Source organism: Lonchura striata, chromosome 7 (genome assembly GCF_050655825.1).
Source record: "Lonchura striata isolate lonStrDom1 chromosome 7, ASM5065582v1, whole genome shotgun sequence".
Lineage (NCBI taxonomy): Eukaryota > Metazoa > Chordata > Aves > Passeriformes > Estrildidae > Lonchura > Lonchura striata.
Genome location: NC_140709.1, coordinates 17,295,895 through 17,318,511, shown reverse-complemented (window position 1 = coordinate 17,318,511; position 22,617 = coordinate 17,295,895). Strand labels below are relative to the sequence as shown.

Sequence of the window (22,617 nt, the reverse complement as noted above, 5' to 3'; positions counted from 1 at the left end):
AATTGTTTTGATCTATGCCCTGAATCCATTCTGAGATGCATTGCTTTAATTCTTTGTTTCTGATTGTTTTTTCCATATAGCATGATTTCCTGAAATATAAACTAATAATTGTCCTTCCGTCATTATCTGATTACCATTAAAGTTGACACAAAAACAGACAAAACAAAGAAAATTGAGATGGAGGGTTGTCACTCCATCCCTAACATCTCAATGTACTGAAAATGGCACAAAATAATAAATGAAAGACTTCATATTTCCTTGACCTTTGAAATTCTTGGCTTTTTAAATGTGTCTCAAATTTGGTTATTCAAAAACTAGATCTTTTCTAAGCCCTTGTAAAAATAGGGACATGGATCCTTATGGAAAAGGATCACTCCATCATGATGGGGCGAGGTTTCAGTACCTTCTGCTGTTCCCTATTTCCAAAATCACCCAAACTTTCACGGCTCAAAGATGAAGAACAGCAAAGGACAGATTAACTTACCAAACACTCACAAGGAGTGCTGATACAGAACAGCAATTTGAACTCTCTTCAGTACAGTTCATTTCCTTCACCATCACTATTGAATCTACTGGAAACTTTCAGCAAAATTGCCAGAAATTCTGTAACAATGGAGTTGCTTAATCTATTATATCTAACCATAGTAGACTTATGATAGCTCAAATCATGAATGAAATTGGAATTAAACAAATCTTCCATCATTAAAAACAATCACAGGAAAAAAATTTAAACCTTAAAAATGTTTTAGCTTTCCCAAAATACTTCCAGCAACCTACTTCTCTTAGGATTAGGGATCTTCCTGCATAGTTACTAGACAGACATTTTTCCTTGATGTTAGTCAAATACCACATATCTGACAGTGCATTTCTAAGTAGGGGGTCCTAAAGATAGGTGGGACATTTGAAGAGAACCATAATGGGTAGAAGTGAGGAAGAAGGAGGAAAACGAGTATGTGCTAAAGAATGCAAGAACTTTCACAGTTCAGGTTTCAGAAGCCACTGTAAGTCTTTGGCATAGTTTCAAATTTTGAGGTCTGACATGTAATTGAAGGTGCTGAAGCAGGACATCTAGATACACAAATTCAAGTGCCTGGTGGAACTTCAGGCAAATTCTTTTTACCAGTTTACGAAATGTCTCAGGAAATGTATGTGCACCTTTAAGACCTCTTTTCTCTGCCATGTTCTGAAAATGGCCATGCTTTGATATAACTGCATGTGTTTCAAAAGATTATTTCTAGGAAAAAAAAAAATACTCTGATAGAAGCTATCTATTCTCAGTTGCTTTTCATTTCACTTTGTTTCTGCTGAATATTATACAAGGGTATGACTATAATATGATGTCCACAGAAGGAGAAATTGTATTCATCTAGCCAATTTTAATCTTATCACAAAAATCTTGTGATTCATTACTTTGCTTTCTTAAATTTCTCAGCTGTATAATCCTGTGGTCCTCACATTTGAAGAAATATCTGTATCACTGAAAAGGCACTGTGTGCTTTATCTCTAGCTCTGATTATAACTAAAAAGCTGCAAACATACCTTTCCACTTTTAAAAGTGAATTGCAGTGCAACTATCCATCAGAATACTATGTGATTATTTAGATTACCTAAAGAAAATAAAGTGTGTGTAAAAATAGTCTTTATGTTAATTGTCTCATTGTACTAAGTATTATTGTTGATAATGTGATATACAAATGTTTTTCCTGTAACCCTTACTATGCAAAGTGCACTGCAGATTTTAACAGTTCTGTTTGTTTTCAGAGCTTTAGGACCAATGACTTCTCCTGACCATAGCAACTTCTATTTTTACAGATAAGATAATTTGGAAAATATTTAGATCTGAGTTGCTCAGGTTATCCAATAGACTTTGTACAAAGCTTTCAAATTATTTCTCTTTCTTGTGCACAGTATCTGTGATTTTTCTATACAGTTTTCATGCATTGAGACCCATCCAAAAAGTAGATAATTAGATATTTTATAAATTTGAATAGTGCTGTAATTGCCAATGATGTTTCACCAAGGAGAAAGAAAAACCTCTAGAGATACCAGTTTATGTTTTCCTATCACTTGAAGTTATCAGCAATGAGGTTGTTACTTTCCTTATTTTTTTTTCTTTTTTCCCGTACTATTTTGTCCTCAGGGATGCATTGGTCATATGCAGATGTTGGAGCAAATTATGCTTTCAGCAGGCACTCCAAAATGTTTATGAAGGCAACAGTTCTCAGTTTACCTGATCACCAGTTATTACTTAAGATGATCAGGACAAGTTGAACAGAAAAATTTTTGTTCAACTAAAAAGTGGTAGAATGCTTTGTTCAAGTTTTTAGTCTTCTAGAAAAGACTTTAAGATGACCTCTCCTGGAACACGCTCCTTGTCAGAACAGGAGTTAAGACAGGCTGTGACAGACATCCAGATGTCTGGATATGTCAGAGCTCTAAGGTCAAATTGATTCTTAGACAAGAGCTCAAGCACTAAAATTCAAGGCTCATTCTTAGGTTTGTTTAAGTGGATTCAGTGTAAGTTATAATACTTCTTGAAACATTAGGGTTAAATATCTCTACAGACAAGAGCTATATCAGTTTTCAGACAAGCTTTCTGGTAGCAAAGGTAGAGTAGCTCTCATTTCAAAAGCTGCATACAAAATTAAGTGCTGAATTTTACCTATAACTTGTAATATATTTGTAAAATTACAGGGATCATTTCCTTTTCCCAGTGGAAAATAAATCCTGAAATTTCCTCATATTTTTTATCATAAGACTGTTTACAAAAGAATAAAAACTATTTAACTTTGTTCTTTTAGTCTTAGATAAAGGAACAATATGGCAAAAAAATGTCACCACAGCAATACTTATCCACTGAATGACTAGACACTGGGTTGCTGCTCATTTTCCTGTGTACAAGCTTCCTCCTTTTTGACACTCTTCCTTTAGCCAGTCTATAAGAAGGCACTTAGCTATATCTAGCAATGTACTCCAGACCAGTCACATTCAACTAAGTATGAAGCAAATAGCAAGAAAAAATTGGGGAGCATTTTAATTAGCAGTTTAATGATCCTAAACTCACAGACTGGCATTCTGAGTAGACTTCTGTGGAGTCATATATTGGTCCTGCTCCACAGTACCGGTATCTTTTGATATTAGATAAATAAATTGTATTGCTTATAACGTTCCTGCACCACTAAGTGAAAAGCAGAGATTTCAGGATTTAGGATTACCATTTTCCCTGACTGGTTGTATGCTGTTCTCCATCTATATGATGGAAAACATAGGTATGGTTTGAATACCAGTGTTCAAATTATTCTTTAACAGCTTTTGATTTTTCAACATTTTGAAAGTTTGTACTCTTTCAATCCTGTTTGTGGTATTGTATTTAACATACTGTCTGAAATATCTGGTAACTTTTCATTCAAAGTATTTGTTTCCCATGGTAGTCACATAAGGTACTTTTCTGCTCTCTGACAAGGTAACAGACATTTTTAAATTAAAGAACAGATAACAGATAGTCATGATGGATAGCAAATTCTTTGTTCATACACAGAAACACAGATGATCACCACAGGAATACTTGTGAATATCACACAGGAAAGAGCTTGTAACAGTTGAACCAAAATACTTGCTAAGAATCTGAAGATCTCCAGACCTTCTGAGCCACTAACCATCCTTCCATCCAAGTCACAGTGTGCATTTCTCCTTACCAAAGTATGCACTTGGTTTAGTGTAAAACAGTATGATGTGTTCTTTCAAAGGAAATGGAAAATGTCATTTCTGCTGCACAGATTTGTAGTGGTGCAGATTATGTTAATTATGAGGATTGTCTATATTATGGTTTGGAATATAAATTGCTGCTTGTGGGAGAGAGGAAGTAATTCACCTCATTTCCTGCACAAAATTGAATTTGTCCCAGCATATTATGGGATTATTTTTATTGGATGGCTGAAAAGGGAGTAAAAATTTGCTACCTTCCGAAACACTAGGCTACATAGCTAGCTTGATTAATGATGACAAATTCCAGTTGATCGTGCAGACTGGAACTACTTGAGTAATGCAAAATTTCCGTACTGCAGATCATATCACACAAAAGAAACCTTTCTGATATTTGGTGACCATCCCATGAAGTAGGACTTTATTGCCAGTATTTCTGTGAGTCACTGTCATAGCTCTATGATCCAGACTTGTGACAACGCCACTTTTTCCCTTCCTTTGCCTGTGTATGTGTGAAAAGCAGGACCAAACCTTCTGATAATTACTTTGAAGATTTTGGAATTTCCAGACAGCAAAGGTCAGAGGACCAACACCCAAAATACATAACACACTAAAACAGTCCCATAAAGAATGTAAATGAAGTTTGTATTTTTTGGTAAAGCAGGAAGTTATGAAAATAATCACATTCAGTAAAACTGTTTCTAGCTGTTTCAGAATCAGAAAGTGAAACATTTTTTACTGGAAAAGGAGAGAGAAAACACTAGAACTGGTGCCGGGAGAGGAGAGGAAGGTGGGGTTTAATGATTACATTTGGAAGAAGAACAGAAAGGGATAAATAAAATGTTTAAAACACTTTTCTGTGTGAAACAAAGTGAACGTATCCATACATAGATAAGTCTTCATTTCTGGAAAAGCCATTGCAAACCAATGACTGAATTTCATTACCAAAGGAAGGAGAAATTGGAGAAATTCACATTCTGAAAAAAACCCAGCCTATCTATTATTTGTAACTTACTTTCCACTAAGCTGCAGAGGTACTGCTAAGGTGTTGAGCAGAGGTACAGAATTGCACCATTATCAGGTCCTGAAGAGTCAATAAAATAGAGCCGTTTCTATTTTAATTCATAGCCTAGGTGCAAAGTGTCACAAGACAATCCTCCAGAGAGAACAATTTTTAGCATTAAATAGGAGCCTTTAAAAAGGAAAACAACTTTTGACTCTCTGAGTATAACCAGATGCCTAGAAGATAAAGCAATGGCAGTAAAGCCAAAGATGACCATTTTGAAACAGATCAGCTGATGAACAAATGGTCTCTGATTTCAAGGGGCAGGAGCCTATATTCAACAGATCTCTGCCTCCCTTTTCATACCAGTGAGTTTATAATACTTGGACAGCATGTGAAAAATAATGTGTTCTGTTCTGATATAGATGGAGGGATGTCAACTGAATTACCCTGATGTTAACTGATGTTACAGCGGAGTAATTATTAGCAGAATCTGGCTTCATATTTCTAAATATTTTAGTATTTTATGAATATAAGAGAGAACACAGTCAGATGTATTTCAGCTGCTAAACATTTTTCACTAGAGTCTCAATGACTCCATCTTAAAATTAGTCCACTGCTTGATTTGTATTCCACAGAGTGCTCATTACAGCTGCCATTAGTGCACAAAGTCCCATGAACATATAAAATTGCCCTAAAAATTGGTAATTTCAAGCTTTCATTAGAAGGTCTTTTTCACAGGTTGAAGTCAGTCAAACACTAAGTAATTAAGACAATTTACTGTAGCGTGACTGTTTTCAATATATTCCCACAAGAAATACCATAGGAGACATCTATAATAAAATTTTCTTATGAAGCTTGCTTTTGCTTTTGTACTGTTTTGGAGACGGAATTGCCGAGAACATGGCCCTTGAGTCTGAACATCCCCCAAGAGCTTTTAAACTGCCAATCCATTTGAAGTTGATTTGACAATTTTGCAGTGACTGAGCATCACCAATGTCACTTAGAACCAGTAGTCCTGCTTAACAAAAGCCCACTAAAGTCACCTCTGTTGGGGTTGTGTTAATTGCCCTTGGAGTCTCTAGAGGGTACAGGTACAGAAGGCCTGCTTTGCAATTTGGTTTATTTTGCTTTGTTATTGGGTTTATTTTCTTTACCATTACCTGGCTTCACTACTCACAGATTTCTGGACCCTTGAAGGGTGCTCTTTACAGATATTGTGTTCTTTTTATGTGCAGACAAAGGCAGTTAGATGAAGCCACAGTTTCATTTTCTTACAGTGACCAGAAAACAGAGAAAAAACCTAGGGAACGAATATACAGAATGTTGGATTAGCCACTGCTGCAGGCTATAAAGACTACAGATATTCCAGAACTATGTTGATTAGTAATTAGCACAAAGCAGATGGGAAATCATGCTGTCTCCCCAGGAACTTAATGCAAACTAGTTACAGTATTTATATGATGTTGAGACTACCCTGCTAAAATGTGTTTTAAATAAATAGCAGAATTGAAATTATCTTGACATTTCAGTTAAAAATAGGTAAAACCAAATATTGAATTGTAAATTAGCTTCAAGTTTATGGTGAAAAGAGACCAATACTTCTTTATTCTAGGGTTTAAATCCTATTTGATTTTTACAATATATTTTTAAAGATATCTTCTTTAATCTAGGCTTACTTTCCATTTCTTTAGAGGTCTAAATCTGCTCCTGCTCACTACAGACCTTGAACATGTTTAATGAAAGATTCATTCTCAACTTCACTGGTATACTGCTACCATATATATCACAGAATGTTGTTTACTTTTGTTATTCAAAAGATTGGATGTTCAGAGAATTCCAGCTCTAAAGGCTAAGGAATTTGGGCTACCTTGCAAAGTTGTTTTGAGGTGATCCCATAAGTCAGACTATGAACTCCCTCCTTTTATTTCTCTCTACCACATCAATCCTGTAATAAATATGGAGAAATATGCTCTCTGGTTAGGTGGGCCCAGAAATTTTGGGGATGAGTGGTTAATTAATACCTCTAGTATTAATTAGAGATAATTGATTAATGCCTTTTATGGGAAACGAATAATCAACAAATATTCTCTCATGTGAGAATAACTTAAACAAGTATTTCTGATACCAAGTCTAATGTACTAACCTACTGTTAGCCTGTTAATATTGTAATAAATGCTCAATAATGAGAGAAATTGGAAGACAGGACTAAATGTTTCATATTTTGTAAAGTTTGGAATATATAGGGCTTCCTCAAATTTCATTCTCACTGAAAAAAAAAAGAGTACACAGGAGGATTGTGTCAGATAAAGCCTTTGTTGTTTTGATACAAAGAAGTTTTGCAAAATGAGTTATGGTTTATGGACTAAGAATCTTTACTACATACATACAAGTGTCTTGCAGGACTTCAAAAGAAATATAAAACTCCTCTGATAGAAGAATCAATTTTTTTTTTCTAATAGACAGTGAACTTCCTCTTTCATATAAGAATCATGTCCCTCCTCAGACCACAATAAACTAGAATAAACTTTCAAGAATTGCTTATGTTTGTATACAATTTCTTTTTCACAGATTATTTCAAAGAGAATGATCAGGGTGATCCTGAGCCCTCAGGAGACAGCACCAGGTACTATCAGTCTATTAAGAAACATTTTGAGGAGAAAAAAAGCGGGTCATCATCTTTTGTGTCCTCCATTGAAGATGAGCAAAAGCCCCTGTTCTCTGGGATAGCTGATTACCCATCTGTAACAGAGAAAACCACAGAGATGGACTTAGAAGAAATGGATCATGACACAGAAGAAATTCTTATTGACAAAAGAAGTAGCTCTTGCAAAGGTAATTCAGCTGTTTCTATTCAGTAAAGTTTGTGCAGACATCTTTTTAGTCTGATAAACAAAAATAATTTTCTGAATGGTTCTCTTGATTCTTTACATAATATTTACTCAAAAAAGCTTAAGAAAAAATACCTTACACCAAAAATCATTATTTCTCAAGAGGATTAATATAGTTTAATTCAGTGGGAACTGGATTAAAGTTCTGTGGGACAACCTCCAAATGGTCATTATAGGTTTTGCTACAAATCATCTTGTAACTGAACTACCTAAGTAATTTAAACAAACTTCAAAATTGTCCACTATTATTAGACTTCACTGAGTGCCCATTGATGATAGCTGCACTCAAAGCAGTACAGTATCTCCCAAAGGGTATTTGATGTGCCAGGACTGACGACAGTAAAAAATTATAGATAACGAGAGCCAGACTAGCTAAACCTAGTGATAGTTGCACATGCACCAAAAATATGTTTTCAGGTAGCTAATTTTATTCACTGCATTGACAAGGCACAACAAAAATTAAGTGAAAAAAAAATCATTATAGCTTGAAAGAATGCTATCCTGTCTTTCTGCACCTGTTGGTTAAGAGAGTGCTGTTACACCACACAGAAGGAAATAATGACTTCCATAAATAACACACAAGAGTAAAGATTTGAGCTTTTGGATATGACAAATGATCAGGAACTATTTAGCAATCTCAGATATTTTTACATAAAGTTAAATCACATAATTGAAATTACATCTAATATACTAAAATATTAATTTTCTCAGTGATGTGAAAGGAAATTAATGAAAACCTCTTTATTAATATACAATTTAAATACTTCTGCAAGTTCATTTGTAGTTCTTTCAGTCTGAAGGGAGGAATTATGTGTTTATTGTTTAATGCTGTTTTCCTCAGCAGTTTCCATTGAGACAATTTAACCATTTAACCGTCATTCAATAAACTTTAGAATTCTAGGCTATCATTTTAAATAACCCTAGTGATTAATCAGACCAAACAATGATTTTAACATCTCAGGGGTATGAATATGTGGAGTCTGGTCTCTTCAAGGTAAGGCCGTATAAATCCACACAACATAAACGTGTTGCATACATACTATTGGAAACCTTTCCTTTCCCCTACCAATAGCCAGAAATGTGTCCTTGCAGCTATAGCAACATTTTCCAAGGCAACCTATTGAAGATTTTATTTGAGCTAAATTTAGCATATCTAAAGGTTACATATTTTGATTAAGACCACATTCTTTTTCCCACTTTGTAATTTAGCATTTCTAGTAGCATTATGCAAGGTAATGAGCTTTCTTGCAACATTTATAAAACCTCAAGGTCAATAAGATTAGCTTTTCCTAATATATGTTTTAAACTAAATTCTTACTTCTGATATTAGAGGTTAATTATAACTTACCATAGAGTTGTTACAAACATAATGGACTTGTGAAAAAAACTCTGCTTTTATGTATCCTTATATGTTATGGTACCTTATAAATCTTGGATACAAATGTACTTGTATAAAGCTAGTCCAATTCATTACCACTGTGACTGATACATATTTAATTATTTTTGTTTGTTTTAAGCTTTTCTCATTACTTCAATGAATGGAAAGAAAATCAGTAATGTATAATTTGGCAGAAGCAGTATAAACGTTTCTTTCATAATCATAGAATGCAACTTTTAACTTTTGAACATATGGCTCTTTTGTGAAGATCTGAGAATTTTTCTGTAGCTGTTCGCTCTATGTAAAAGAAAAATGCTATTTTCACTTGGTCATTATTTGGGCTAAAAGGCTGATTCTTCAATTCTTCTGGTGAACCTAGTTATACATTTATTGACTCAGTTCCCAGTCTAAGATTCTTCAAGCCCTGGAAGACCAGAGTTGGTTGTACAGTTGTAGATACTGATGAACTTTTCTGGGGTTGCTAAGGAATATGGAATACCTGAAAAGACACTTAAATTAGTAGCACTGTGTTTTATAGAGTATTAGCTTGCTTATGGTGTGTAAACTTATTTTGTCGTTTCAGTGCCAAATAATTTGCTTCATCACAAATTAAGCATCTATTACAATAGTCTCCAAATACATATTCTGGGACAAAACCATATGTGATTTCCCCAGGATAATCCATGGCATTGAAAATCTTTGATTTTAATGAATGACTTATTGTGTAAAATAACCAATATCTTTTTTTTTACAACATCCATGTTTTTATAGGACAATAAAAAACAGTGAAACGCTCTTGAAATTCAGTGCTTTTAAGTCTATTGGATTTGCAAAACCCATTGCACCTAAACTCATAGTTTGAAACTTTACCCCTCAGTTTTTCATGTTATGTGCCATTCAGTTTGCTGAGAGATTTCCAGCTTTTCCTTGGACACTGCGAATTGTGCCATGTGTGCCTCCTAAACCAAATTACCAAATGCTTCTGTGACACCCTTTATCTGTTTCTTTCCATTGACTTAAATTCCTGAGAAGCAGAACAGTTTTCTATGTAGCCAAGATGAAATATCTTTCCTCTTCCTTCTGCCCAGTGCATAAAATCAGTTATAGGTCATCACATGAAATTCACTCTACAGCTCCAGGAAACCTTCTACCACCTGCTAACCAAAGATCAGATAATACAATAATGATCTTTGTCTGATAAAAACAAAACAAAAACAGAACAAAACAAAACAAAACAAAACAAAAAAAAAAAAAAAAAAAAAAAAAAAAAAAGAGAGAGAGGTCTCCCCTTACACTTGGAATCATGTAGTGAGAGCTCCCCTTCCTGGCTAAATCTACTTGAATCTAAAACTGAGAAGGGAACTTCTTTTTTTTCTTTTTTCTTTTTTTTTTTTTCCTTTACTTAAAAAAAACATCACTCAATTACATGTTTGAAAAGGATTAGCTATTAGCATTTGGACAAAGCTCTTACATGGCACCCACACTGTGGAGTTTTTTCATCTTCTCTCTGAAACATGGCTGTAGCTGCTATGGTTACTTAGAAAAATGGAACCTATGCTGAGTTAACAGCGTGCAATGCCAAGAAAAGTATAAGGAGAAGCTCTGAGCAAATCATTCAGGGACTGATGTGGGATTCAAATCCAACTGCAGATGCCTTATAAGCAATCAAGGATTTTGCTCAGCTGTATGCTGAAGCAGCAGCATGGATGCAATAAGTTTAATATGTTGTATAACTTCCTGTAGTTAAATAATTACAAATACAACTATAATGGGAATAGTATTGAGCAGATGTTAAAATTTAAACAGCCTTTTTTTATCACATCAAAGAAGAATGAGTCATTCTGACCAATTCTGACTGTTTGCATGACAGATTAATTCAGAGTAAACAAAGGCTATGGGGAAGCAGGGTGAGCTGTAGAAAAAGAACTGCTCAACCTAAGTACGTCACCTGTAGGCTCTGCAAAGGTCACAGCAAGATATTTCTATATTTGATAAGTGCAACAAGTATATCCCCATGATAATTGATGTGTAATCTTTCTACAGATTGGTGAACAGGAGAAATAGCATAGAGCCAAGAATGTAAACTAATCAATAAATCCATAAATGCATAAATTAAGTAAACTGAGGGAGGAAAGAGAAATAGACAAAATCAGAAGTCCAAGCAAAAGGAAAGAGTGTGCCTGAGCTCTGTTTGGTAGTCATGTGTAATGCTTGGTCACAGAGATCCAAGAACTGGGAGGGTCAAGAGGGATGAAATTTGGGCACAGCAGGTATAGGGTGAGACCTGGAATAATCATCATCTTTATTTTTACAAGGGGCTGGAGGTAAAGAAACAAATATAAATTACTCATAAGGAGTGTTTTTAGATACATCACATTTACCAAGAAGCTTCATTTAGTATCAAAGTGATCTCTGGCTGGCCCAGAAATGCTGAATATTTCATTCTTTTAGGAGTCTGAAATCCTTAAACAAAATTAACAGGTACCTTTCAGCCCACAGTACTGTAAGAGTTTCAGAGATGTGCTTTACACAGAGGTGAATGGATTGGGTGAGAGAGTAGTGATGCTAAAAGCAACAACAATGAAAATCAATTTCCTTTATGAGAATAATAAGCAACATGGGCTGCATTGAATGGCCCTTGTCTCAGAGAAAACATATTATATTTCGCCAACCTAAGCAGTGTTACACTTATAGGTAAGAGGCCTGGCACCTTTCTCTGGAGGGGACATTCCCATTCACTGTACCACATGTCCAGTGCTGCAAATTCAACGCAGCGAATCCTTCTTTTTCACCAAAGAGCTAAGCAGTGAATGCACTTCAATAGCACATTCAAGGGCAAGAGAAGGCATCTTAGGCCTCTGAAGTGCACTATCAAAGACATTCAAGTATATTATTTAATGCCTTTAGCTAGATCAAAAATTTCTATTTTCAATGAATAAAAAGTTGCTAAAAAAAAACACTTTGAGAAAATTTGGGATGCATTTGTAAAATAATATAAACAAAACTAAAGAGAAGCCATTCAGTGGCAAAATTCTGATGATGCTGACTAGAAAAAGCTTGTTTATTTGCAGCTTCAAAATGTTAGCATGTATGTGAGCACTTTTATCTTTCCTTAAAGAGTGCTAAGGAACAAAGAGAGATATTCAGTCTCTCTGGCCAAATTACCAATTTAATTTTCAATGTTTTGAGAAACTCAGTAAGTGGGATGCTTGAGAAGTGTCAAACCCTCTCTAAATCTATGTATATAAACCTATACTTTTATATGTTTGTGGTTTTTTTCATCAGACATCAACAAAAGAAACTGGGAACAGGAGAACATCCAGGAATACCAGGACTCCCCAGTTCAACCAGCATTATCCCATGTTACATGGGGAATCTGTGAAACTGAAAGTGATTTTATATATGGGGAAGTGGAGAATCGATTAGATTTACTTCAAGAACAACTTAACAGGTAAAAATAAAGATAAATGAGCCTATGTGTGAAAGAATACATAATACAACTGATATTGATGATGCTATAGGAGGAATGAGTTTGTGCAGGAAGTTTCCAAAAGCATTCAGATCTTCAGAAGCTCAAAAGCACAAACATACATGTGATGGGAATATCACTTTTTTGTGTGTATGTATTCCTGATATACAGAAGCCTGTATATCACCTAAATTAGGCTTTCCAGAATCTTAGAAAAAACAATTCTGGGAAATCTGGGTACACAATTTGTAAACATTGCCAGAATATTGATGTCTTTTGCCTCTAGGTATACACATTAGCTACCCTGAATGGCTTTGCAGTAGAGCCCTTTTCCTCAGCTGACTGTTTTAGACCATCTTTTTAACCAAGAAGTTGTACTGAGACACCTCAAATTGTTAAATTTAAATCTCACCTCATCAAGAGTGCTGTTGCTAGATCACAGAACCATCCAACAATTTTGGTTAGAAGGAACATTAAAGATCACCTAGTTCTGACCCCCTGCCATGGGCAGGGACACAAAATGGCAATTTTCAGTATCTTCAAGATCTGAAGTACTTCTTCTTTCCCGGAGACTCCAAGTACAACAGCTGCTTGCTTTTTAAAATGTATTGCAGATTAATTCCCTTTTTGATGCATTAACTTTTTTTGCAATTCTATAATAAGTACGACATGGGAGTATGCAAAGGCACAATACTTATTCCTATTACAACAGAACAGCTAAGCAGAACAATTTAGAACATCTTAAAAATATGGTTACACAATTTTGATCCATCCTGCCCTGTAATTTACCATGTAACTTCACTTAATTTTAAATTGCCCTATGCTCAGGACCATTGAATTATTTTCATTATTTTCACTCTGTAATTCCATTACTTTTAATATTTTTCCATGACAAATACTACGACACACACTCAGTCCTAATAATACTTTAGTAGCTATTCAGTGGCATTCTGTGCTGTATATTTTAGCAATCAGTTTAAAGCCAGGTTAACTGCATATTGATTCCTTCAGCCAATCAAACAAGAGTATTTTTCATTCCTGAATATGGCATAATGCATTAAAAAGACATTTTAACACTAAACCCTAAACTGCTGTAATTTCTAATTAAAGTCAAGTAATCTAAGTAACTGTAAATGTCACATAACTAAATGCCTGCAGGATCCCCATCAACAGTATGTAGTCTTTTGGTAACATTTCATCTCCTGAAACCTTAAGCTCTCAAAACTGGGAGCTTAAAGTCACCATCGTTTTATCATGCAAGTTGTCAATATTTTCTTCTGTCAGAAAATATAATTGTTGATGATAAACTAAGAATTAAAATTTTATGTATTTTATCATATCACTTTATTCTTTAAACTATTCTCATGTTTTTAAAGCTTCTCATGCTTTTAGTAATTGGGGCCTTGCTGGGTTTTCTATGAATATAACAGACAATATCGTTTCCTGCCTTTGTCACTTCTGACTTGCTAGCTTAAAAAGTATGGTCACTTCTCCCTGAATTTTCCACACCAAGTTAGAGGCTTGGCATAACACTCAATTATTAAATGGACATAGAGGGCTGGAAAACCCTATGTGTACAAGGAATATGTCCCTAGAATTATCTCTATTCCTCTTCTTTAAGCAATTGAAATTTCAGGGACACTATGGGCCATGTATTTAAGATTCTCTTATTTGTTTGGGTAGCATGGATTTGTTTTAAATTTTGGAGAATGAAAAATGAACCTTTATGTGTAATGATAATGAATAAACACTACCATAGACACTCTTTCATTTGAAGTACAAGGAAACATCCAAGTACTAACAAAGTAAGAGGAGAGCAATTTTAGACTTAATTCAAAGCCAAAACTAATCTTGAATGCATATCCTCCAATGCTACCTTTTATTCACTGAGGGGTTAAGGACCAGGTATAGCAGATGGAAGTTCTCTGGATGGTGGCATGCTGCTGTTCCTGCAGCATTTCCCCTGTGGCATCAGCACCATGCTTGCACATTGGCAAGTAGCAAAGAACCCAAGGGAGCTGACCAAGAGGGCAAGTAAGGAACATATGACTCTAACAGAATCCTGGGTTTGGGCCATTTTTTTCTGGGAGCTGATACCACAAAACCATCTTTTCCTGATGAAGGAAGAAACAGTATCCCAAATACACTCCAGTCATACCGTTTGGATTAATTTCACAGATGCTTTTATAAATAAATGATACAGGCAATGGACAACTCCAACAGGATAAAAAATAACATCAGTGCAACAAAAATCTGACAGCATGGGATCAATTCTGCTACTATAGGGAGCCCAAGTGGTAACATTCACAACATTAAAGGCTGCTGACAGAGATTTGTTTACTCTGTCAGAAGCTCAGTTCCTGTACAGAAGGCTGTATTAACTGCATTACCATCTGTCAGCATGTGCTGTAGCCTTCCAGCAGCTGGGAAGGTACAAAAAGCATTACCTTTTCCTGAGTTTGTCACAGATTTTAGCAAGACTATTTCAAAATCATTTCAGTGCTGTGAAATTTTAAGTATGAACAACATAATCAGATCAAGTATTTCAGAAGTCATTTACAAATTTATAAAGAGGTGAAGAACATTTTTAAACATACAAAATTTGAACATCAGAAATGCTGACATTATTTCTGAGGCCTGCATAAGTTTGAATAAATTTTCACAGTAATAAGAATTGGGCAGTTGGATTTTTAATGGTTTCAGGAGCAGCTTTCTTTTTCTAACTTTGGAAAAACACAAATGTGGTTTCTGCTTAGTTCAGTATATTGTATCAGCATGTCAGAATTCATTGTCAGATGCATCAAAATAATGTGCCATGCCTAGCCAGCACAAATCAATTTAGTTACAATGAAGAGAATACATTAATTACAATTATTTTACACCAGATACCCAGTCCCCCCGTTGCTTCTTGTTGTAAACATAAGGCACAGCGATGAACTCGTTCTTAGTGCAGCAAAAACCAGAGAAAAGATCACAATTACGTTCTGCAAAGGAAAGGGAGAGCCAGAAGCTTTGGAAGGGCCCCGGACTCCCTCTACTGTTCTCTCCTATTTAAGACATGTTCAAGCCACAACAATGGTTTTATTGGTAAACTGCAGGTCCCTCTTGAATCAGTGTGTAAAATACACCTGTTCCTGGCCATAAGCTAACTGATTTCATATTCCTTCTCTAGGCTTGAATCCCAGATGACAGCTGATATCCAAACCATCCTGCAGCTTCTGCAAAGGCAGTCAGCACTGATTCCACCTGCCTATAGCATGGTGACAGCAAGTGCAGAGTATCAAGAGCCAGCAGTGCGGGTCATACAAACGGTTCAGCCTGCAGTATCAATTAAAACAGACAGAAGTTTCAGTCCTTCATCTCAAGTAAGTACATGTCCAATAAAATCAAAAGAGGTTTCCTAGCCTTTTTATCTTATGAAGAAGAAATGCAGCAATCTGGTGCTGGTTCACTAATTTAAGGAATATGAAATTATTATTTCTAGCGTCTCTAGCATCTCTACAGTGGACTTAAACACCACAGTTTCAGAAGCCACATTTTCTATGAGGGTTGTAGAGATTCATACAATGATCTTATAACCAGACAGATTAACTTCACTGTCATTTTTTTTACAAAATTTAGCAGAAAAGGGATCCAAGTGGTTAGAATGTTCAGAATTATGCAATTCTGGAGTTATGCTCTAAAACAGAACTTCATATTCAAAAATATTGAAATATGCACTCTTAGACTGGGTCTCAAGTGTAATCAGTCCTTTAGAAAAGGCTACATATATGTGTACCTTGATGTAATAATAGCAGGTCTGAGGGGAGGAAAAGATATCCAGATTTCTACAATTAATCAGCAGAATTGCATTCAATTACATTAAATCAAATGCAGTAACCATGCAAAAAAATATTTCTACACTGTTTAATTTTCAAAAATTATTTTCCATCAACCATCTGAATGTGCTAATTTTGAACAGAACAAGGGTCTGGAAGAGACAAATGTAATTATAACCATCTTGTTTTTTCTCTTCCCTTACAGTGTCCTGAAATTTCAGATGTTGAAAAATCAAAACTGAAATCCAAAGAATCCTTCTCAAGTGGAGTGCATCTGAACACAGCCTCAGAAGACAACCTGGCTTCTCTTTTAGACCAAGAACATGACCAGTCTGTAGAGCATCCCCCACAGCCTTGTAAAACTTGTCTCCCGCCAATTAGGCACCCTTCCTTGCCAGAATCTTCACTAAGCACTGTAGGAATCTTGAGTCTTCATAGGCATGTTTCTGATCCTGGTCTTCCTGGGAAATAGTACTTTTATACTATTACTTCACATAAAAATGTAAGTGCTTTTAACGGCTGTTTCTCCTTTTTTTTTTTTTTTTTTTTTTTTTTAATTTAAATCCTCTATACTTGACTCAGGGGCTACAAGGAATATACCATTATATGCAAAAGTACTGTATATTTTCCTAAATCTGAAGCTTGTAAGGTAAAGTTGAGCAGTTGTGATGTAAATATATATATACACACACTAACTGTATGTTCCAAATGTAAAACTGCCAGCATTCTCAAGGCACCTTATATTTTTATTTTTTTTTAGTAACATGCATGTTCTGAAATTACAGTTTACGTTGCATGGAGATTACCATTTACTGCTGTCATGGAAATAGTATTTTATTGTGGATTGTCTTCAGAGAAAATAGGAAACCAATAACAATAATTCACATAGAAAAACTCTTACCTGACCAAGCTAAAATTCAAGAAAAATGCTCTTCTAGCTCACTTTTGAAAATTGATTTATCTTTCTTGTGGTGAGCTTTTTCTAATAAATCACAATGAGTCTGAATCTAAAGAAAGAATAAGGTAGCCAAGCATTTTGAGCTTGAAACAATTAGAAAAGAGAACACAGACTCCTTCCAAACTAGTTGAAGTAGGGTAGTATTTTAACAGAGAGGAAAACTGCCATATGGTGGGAAGTATAACCATAGGTCACATCCACAAAACCACATTAAATTGAATCATTTGTTTCCATCACATATTGGGTTTTGGTTTTTGTATTGTTATTTTTTTTAATGGCATCATAGAATTCAGCTGTGATGAGCAAGACAGGTATTCTTCATCTGTCACACAAACATAATCAAATGCAATAAACCTAATTTCTATGTAATGCAGAAGACTGTGTTCCTTTTGTTCAATACAAATTATTAACAATGTTTTCATTTAAAAATATTTTACACATTTTTGTTTTATAATTATTAGGGTGGCTCTTTGCAGTTACCTCTTTGTACTGACTGGCCCCTCTACAATGCTCACACACACACACACACCTCACATGTGCTCCTGGACGTGTGCATGTGTGTATTTTATAGATGTACATAGGTGTGTATGTATGTGTACATGTATATATATTTATATACACACATACACACAAGTGTGTGTACATACCTACACTTACATGTAGGAGTATAGATATAGAGCTATATATATATATATGTATATATGTAAAATCATTTTCAGAAACAATTGTAAACTTTCTTATGACAAAATGAGTAAGCTTAGCTTGTGTCCAAAGCTGACTACATTAGAATAAAATGATCTAAGGTCTGTAGGCTTTAAATACAGTATGTACTGTATGTGCATAATGCTTTGTGAATACTTAGATTTAATTTTATTAAAATATTATTCTGCTTCAAATGTTGTGTTTATTTTAGAAGGAAATTATGTTTTTATTACTGCTTTCAATATTTTTAAATGTCCATATGATTTTCTAATCTTATAGCTTTAATGTGAAATTCCTCTAGCATGAGTACTGTTTACAGAAAAGCATGTAATCCAGTTAGAGGGGGAGCGCTTAAATTTTACCCAAAACCAAGCTAAACTGTCTGTCCTAAATCAGTGCTACAGATAGATGCAATAGTGCCTGTCCTTCACATAGATACATTCTTTGTATTTTGGGGTCAGAATGAAACATGACACTTCAGTCATGTGCAACCAGTAGTTAAACCCGAGGTGTGTGAATCTTTCCTCATTTAAAATTAGTGTGAGTGTTAAGCTACTGAGCTGGCTCTGCTTTACCTTTGCTTTTCAGGATACCAAAATTAATTAAGTCAATACCTTTGTCACTGAAAAGATAAGCCAACCTTTCCCATACAGGATCAAATTTTCTGCTGCCTCATGCTACTCTTGATTGTTGAAAGGTCCAAATGGTACCAGAGGCTGACAGTTCTTCTACCATGATGGCAGGAGGGCTGAACTGCTCTGTGCCTTGCAGCATCAGATCTAGTATCAGGAAAATTAATTCACAAGTACCAGGGGTTTATGTCCAAAAAGGAGACAGAGGACACCTGCAACTTTATTTGAATAAAGGAAGGGAGAATTCCCTGGGCACACAGCCATGGGGTTTTCTCTCAGTTTTGGAGGGCACAGTCTCCTTTTATCCTAAACTCTGGTCACATGTTGCCCGTTGGCTGTGGTACTAGGAAGGCACCACCCTCCCAAACCGCCTACCACATATCCCCCCCTTGAACCTGTCATTAAGTTCAGAAATTCAGGCTTGTGCAGACTCTTGCCTGTTTCAGGAGCAAAGCTGTCTGGCCTCTGCAGCAAACTTGCTGCTTGAGCTTAGTAAAGATATTAAGACCCATTTCAAAGTCATTAACACTAATCCATTTAATAGTTTGTAAAGATGTTAGCACACATCTTTCCTCCCATTAGGGACCAGTCAGAATCTCTGCCTGCATATACTTCAATTGAAACAGGAGTGTTGGATAACAAATACCTTCTGGGAGGTTTTGTTGTTTGGGTTTTTTAAAATAGCAAGTGTTAAGGACTTGTGCTCTATCTCAGCCTGGTAACTAACACTCATGTCTGTTACAAGAAACAAGTTAGCACATTTTCTAAAAAGGCATTTGTTATGCTACATTCTAAAAGGTCTGGTATAAATAAAAATAAAATTAATGAAAAAAGTATAATGCATGAGCATTGCTTTACAAAAGGCCTCTTGTCAAATTTAATCACTTGATATTTCTCATTACTGCAAAGAGATTGAGCAAAACAGGTGGCCTGAGGAAGGAGCACTGGGGAGGGAAGAGGAAAAGTGACAGCTACTGCAGGCAATCTAAGTGAAGGAAAAACCACACTTACTCCATTTTTTTGTCTCATAGAGACTTTGTTCCTTCCTTTGTCCTTGTACAAAAGAAAAAAAAATCTCAAATGGGTGCAAATAAGGGAGACTTATTCTTAAAGTTATGGAGATTCTAAACTTCATAAGAGCTTAGAATGCACTGCTTGGCATGGCCTCTGGCTGCCTGCTGAGGTGAAGCAACTGGAGTCTTGCCCACTGATAAATTGTATGTCCTCTTATTGGAGCTGCTGAGCTCTAAAATGCTGAACACAAATAGAATCACAGGAGACAGTGAGCACAGCAGAAGGAACAATTCCTCCCAAGATGGGTTTACTTAATACTACACCTGCAGATCAGCACCCCTAATCTTCCTATCCTCTCTGTTAAATATTCTTTATAAATATTCACACACTGTGAGCACCGTGTAAGAATGTACACTGCACGGTGCAGCGCAGTGATGTGCTGTGCAGCGCAGAGATGTGCAACGATGTGCACTGGCGTGCAGTGCTGTGTGATAGTGTGTGGTGCAGTGCAGTGCTGTGTGATGCTGTGCGGTGAGGTGCGGTGCGGTGCGATGAGATGCGGTGCGGTGCGGTGCAGTGCTGTGTGAAGCTGTGCAGTGCGGTGCGGTGCGGTGCGGTGCGGTGCGGTGCGGTGCGGTGCGGTGCAGTGCTGTGTGAAGCTGTGCAGTGCGGTGCGGTGCGGTGCGGTGCGGTGCGGTGCGGTGCGGTGCGGTAATGTGCAGTGCTGTGCGGTGCGGTGCTGTGCGGTGCTCTGCGGTGCGGAGCCGTCGCGGCTGGGCCACGTCCCGGCTTTTTCCCTGCGCTCCGTTGAGCAGGGCAGGGCAGCGTCGGGTGTGTGGCGGGGCCGGGCGCTGGCACTGCGCAGCCTTTGTGATAGCCAAGGGGAAAGACGAGTGCTCCTCCCCTGCACTGCCAGAGCGACTGCTATGAACCCTGACACCAATTGCAATTACATTTGAAAGGGACAAAGGTCTCAGAAATCAGTGTAAACGTCCAGGAGAGAGCGTCAGGGTATTTCCATTATTCGTAGTCAGAGCAGGAGCTCACACATCATCTGTGCGACCTCACACTAGCTGGAATAAACAAGTAGCATTCTTTATCTCTGGAAGTCTCAAATGTCCTTTTAATGTCTGCAAACTCTTTGAGCCAGTAAAGGATTTTTTTGGGATTAATATACAGCCTGATTTACCACCACAGTGTACACAACAAAGCAAAACACACAAACAACCCATCTGCACACACTGAGTCCTGCAGGCTCCTGAGACTGAGCAAGGAAGGCTCATGTATCTTCCAGCTAAGGTGCTGGAGGGAGAAGAAAAAGTATTAGGGGGAAAGAAATCATGTTTTTTACAGAAATCTTTCAAGGGAAACTTGCATAAAGTAGAATTGAAAAAGTAATGATGAAGTAACAGTGAAACTGGAGATAAGCAGAAAGAACAAGTAAATGAAAGTGAAACGAAATTAAGTTCTTCTCTGAAAGAAGCCTCCAGCTGAAGGAAGCTCCTCTGAGAGCAGACTACTGCAGCACATCTCAACATGACAAGCAGCTGAATTTGAACTACAGAATTCTTTAGGCTGGGAAAGGACCTCTGGAGATAGCTGGCTTTCTTCTAAAAGCAAGACATTAAATCAAGGACACTGTCAAGCAAAGTGTTGAATATTTCTGTTGAGGAAATTTCTGCTACTTCTCTGAGTAATATATTCCAATGTCTAGAATATATTTCTATTCTTATGAAATATTCATAATTCTATTATTATGTTTCTAGAGTGGATAATATACACCTAGAGATAATTTCCTCTAAAGAAACATATTCCAATTCCCCTTTGTCCTGTGTACCCCAGTGAATCATCCAGCTTTTAGGAGCTGAAAACCTGTTGGTGTCCCAATATAGGTTCTTTCACCCAGCTTGCAAGAGGCTGATCTACATACAGAATCAAGGTATTTGATGTATTTACAGTTTTGCCTTGCAAAGAAAGAGGTGCTTACTGTCAAATTCACAAAGCCAGCACCATAACTATCAATATTTGCTTACATTTTAGCAGACAAAGGCTCATCGGCTACAAGTTACAAAGTTTTTCATATTCATTAGTGTTCTTTCTTCTATTGGATAAATTATTCCCTCGCTTCTTATGCTGATTAGTCCACATGCTCAGACTTTCTCTTCTTCTGAGTCAGTTGTTTCCTGGATCGGTGGTTTGTGAATTAGGGGTAACAATCTCCTCATGCCAGAATTACCTTCTACGCAGTCAGAGCTGATCTCAGCACAATTGCTGAGCTGTCTTCATGAGTTTTTTTCTTTACCTTAGGAGTTCTGCCAAATGTCCTTGAGGCCCATAATTGTATTCTTTGGGTCTGCTATCAGTGATACATCCTTATCCCAAGCTTTGTTAACCTCCCCCTAGTTCTGAGACCATTGAAATATGCCAAGCCCTAGACCTTAACAAGGCAATTTTACCAACAAGTAATTTATCTTTCTAACACACAGATATCACTGTGGTTGGATCTCCCCTGACCCTTATTTTCTCCAGGCTTTATAAAGGTAGTTCTTTCAAACATGTGACGTGCTCTTCAATCCTGTTAGCCTCTGGACTCTATAATTTTTCAGCCTCCTGAACTGTTCCAAAATTGACCAGACCAAAATTGAACACAGTAACGCAGACACTCTCAGTTTATCATTTTGCCTTACCTCAGAATCACACTGAGGTTCCCCAAACCCCCACAATGGAAACCAAGCCCGCTTCTGAAGCTCAGTGACATGTACGATATGGGTGAAACCTCATCTCAGGAGAGACCTTCCAACAGCCTCGGACACCAACCGAGCGCCTCATTGCAGCCACTGCGTGCCGGGGCAGCAGCCAGCGCCCAGAACTCAGAAACGCTGTCAGCAGCCCTGGAAGTGAGCTCTCATGAGCAGGAAAGTGAAAGACACGTTCCCGTTTGTGACTGGGATTTTCAACTCATGGTTACCGTCAAAGGTTTCGTTTCCAGCACCGAGGAGCGGCACTGAGCGGCAGCGCCCCCACAAGCGAAACCGAAGGCGGCGCCGGTGC

At 36.8% G+C, this 22,617-nt stretch overlaps 1 protein-coding gene across 5 annotated transcripts in view; it reads left to right on the top strand.

The window, feature by feature from the left end:
* Window positions 1-19,391, top strand: part of KCNH7 (potassium voltage-gated channel subfamily H member 7) — a 211,418-nt gene extending 192,027 nt beyond the window's left edge. For all 5 annotated transcript variants that reach the window (XM_085584311.1, XM_085584310.1, XM_085584308.1 and 2 more), the window contains 4 exons: window positions 7,277-7,540; window positions 12,260-12,425; window positions 15,615-15,807; window positions 16,466-19,391. In XM_085584311.1, the coding sequence (XP_085440437.1) occupies window positions 7,277-7,540; window positions 12,260-12,425; window positions 15,615-15,807; window positions 16,466-16,732 (890 nt within the window). In that variant the 3' untranslated portion in view covers window positions 16,733-19,391. The remainder of the gene's footprint in view (window positions 1-7,276; window positions 7,541-12,259; window positions 12,426-15,614; window positions 15,808-16,465) is intronic.
* Window positions 19,392-22,617: the final 3,226 nt, after the last annotated feature.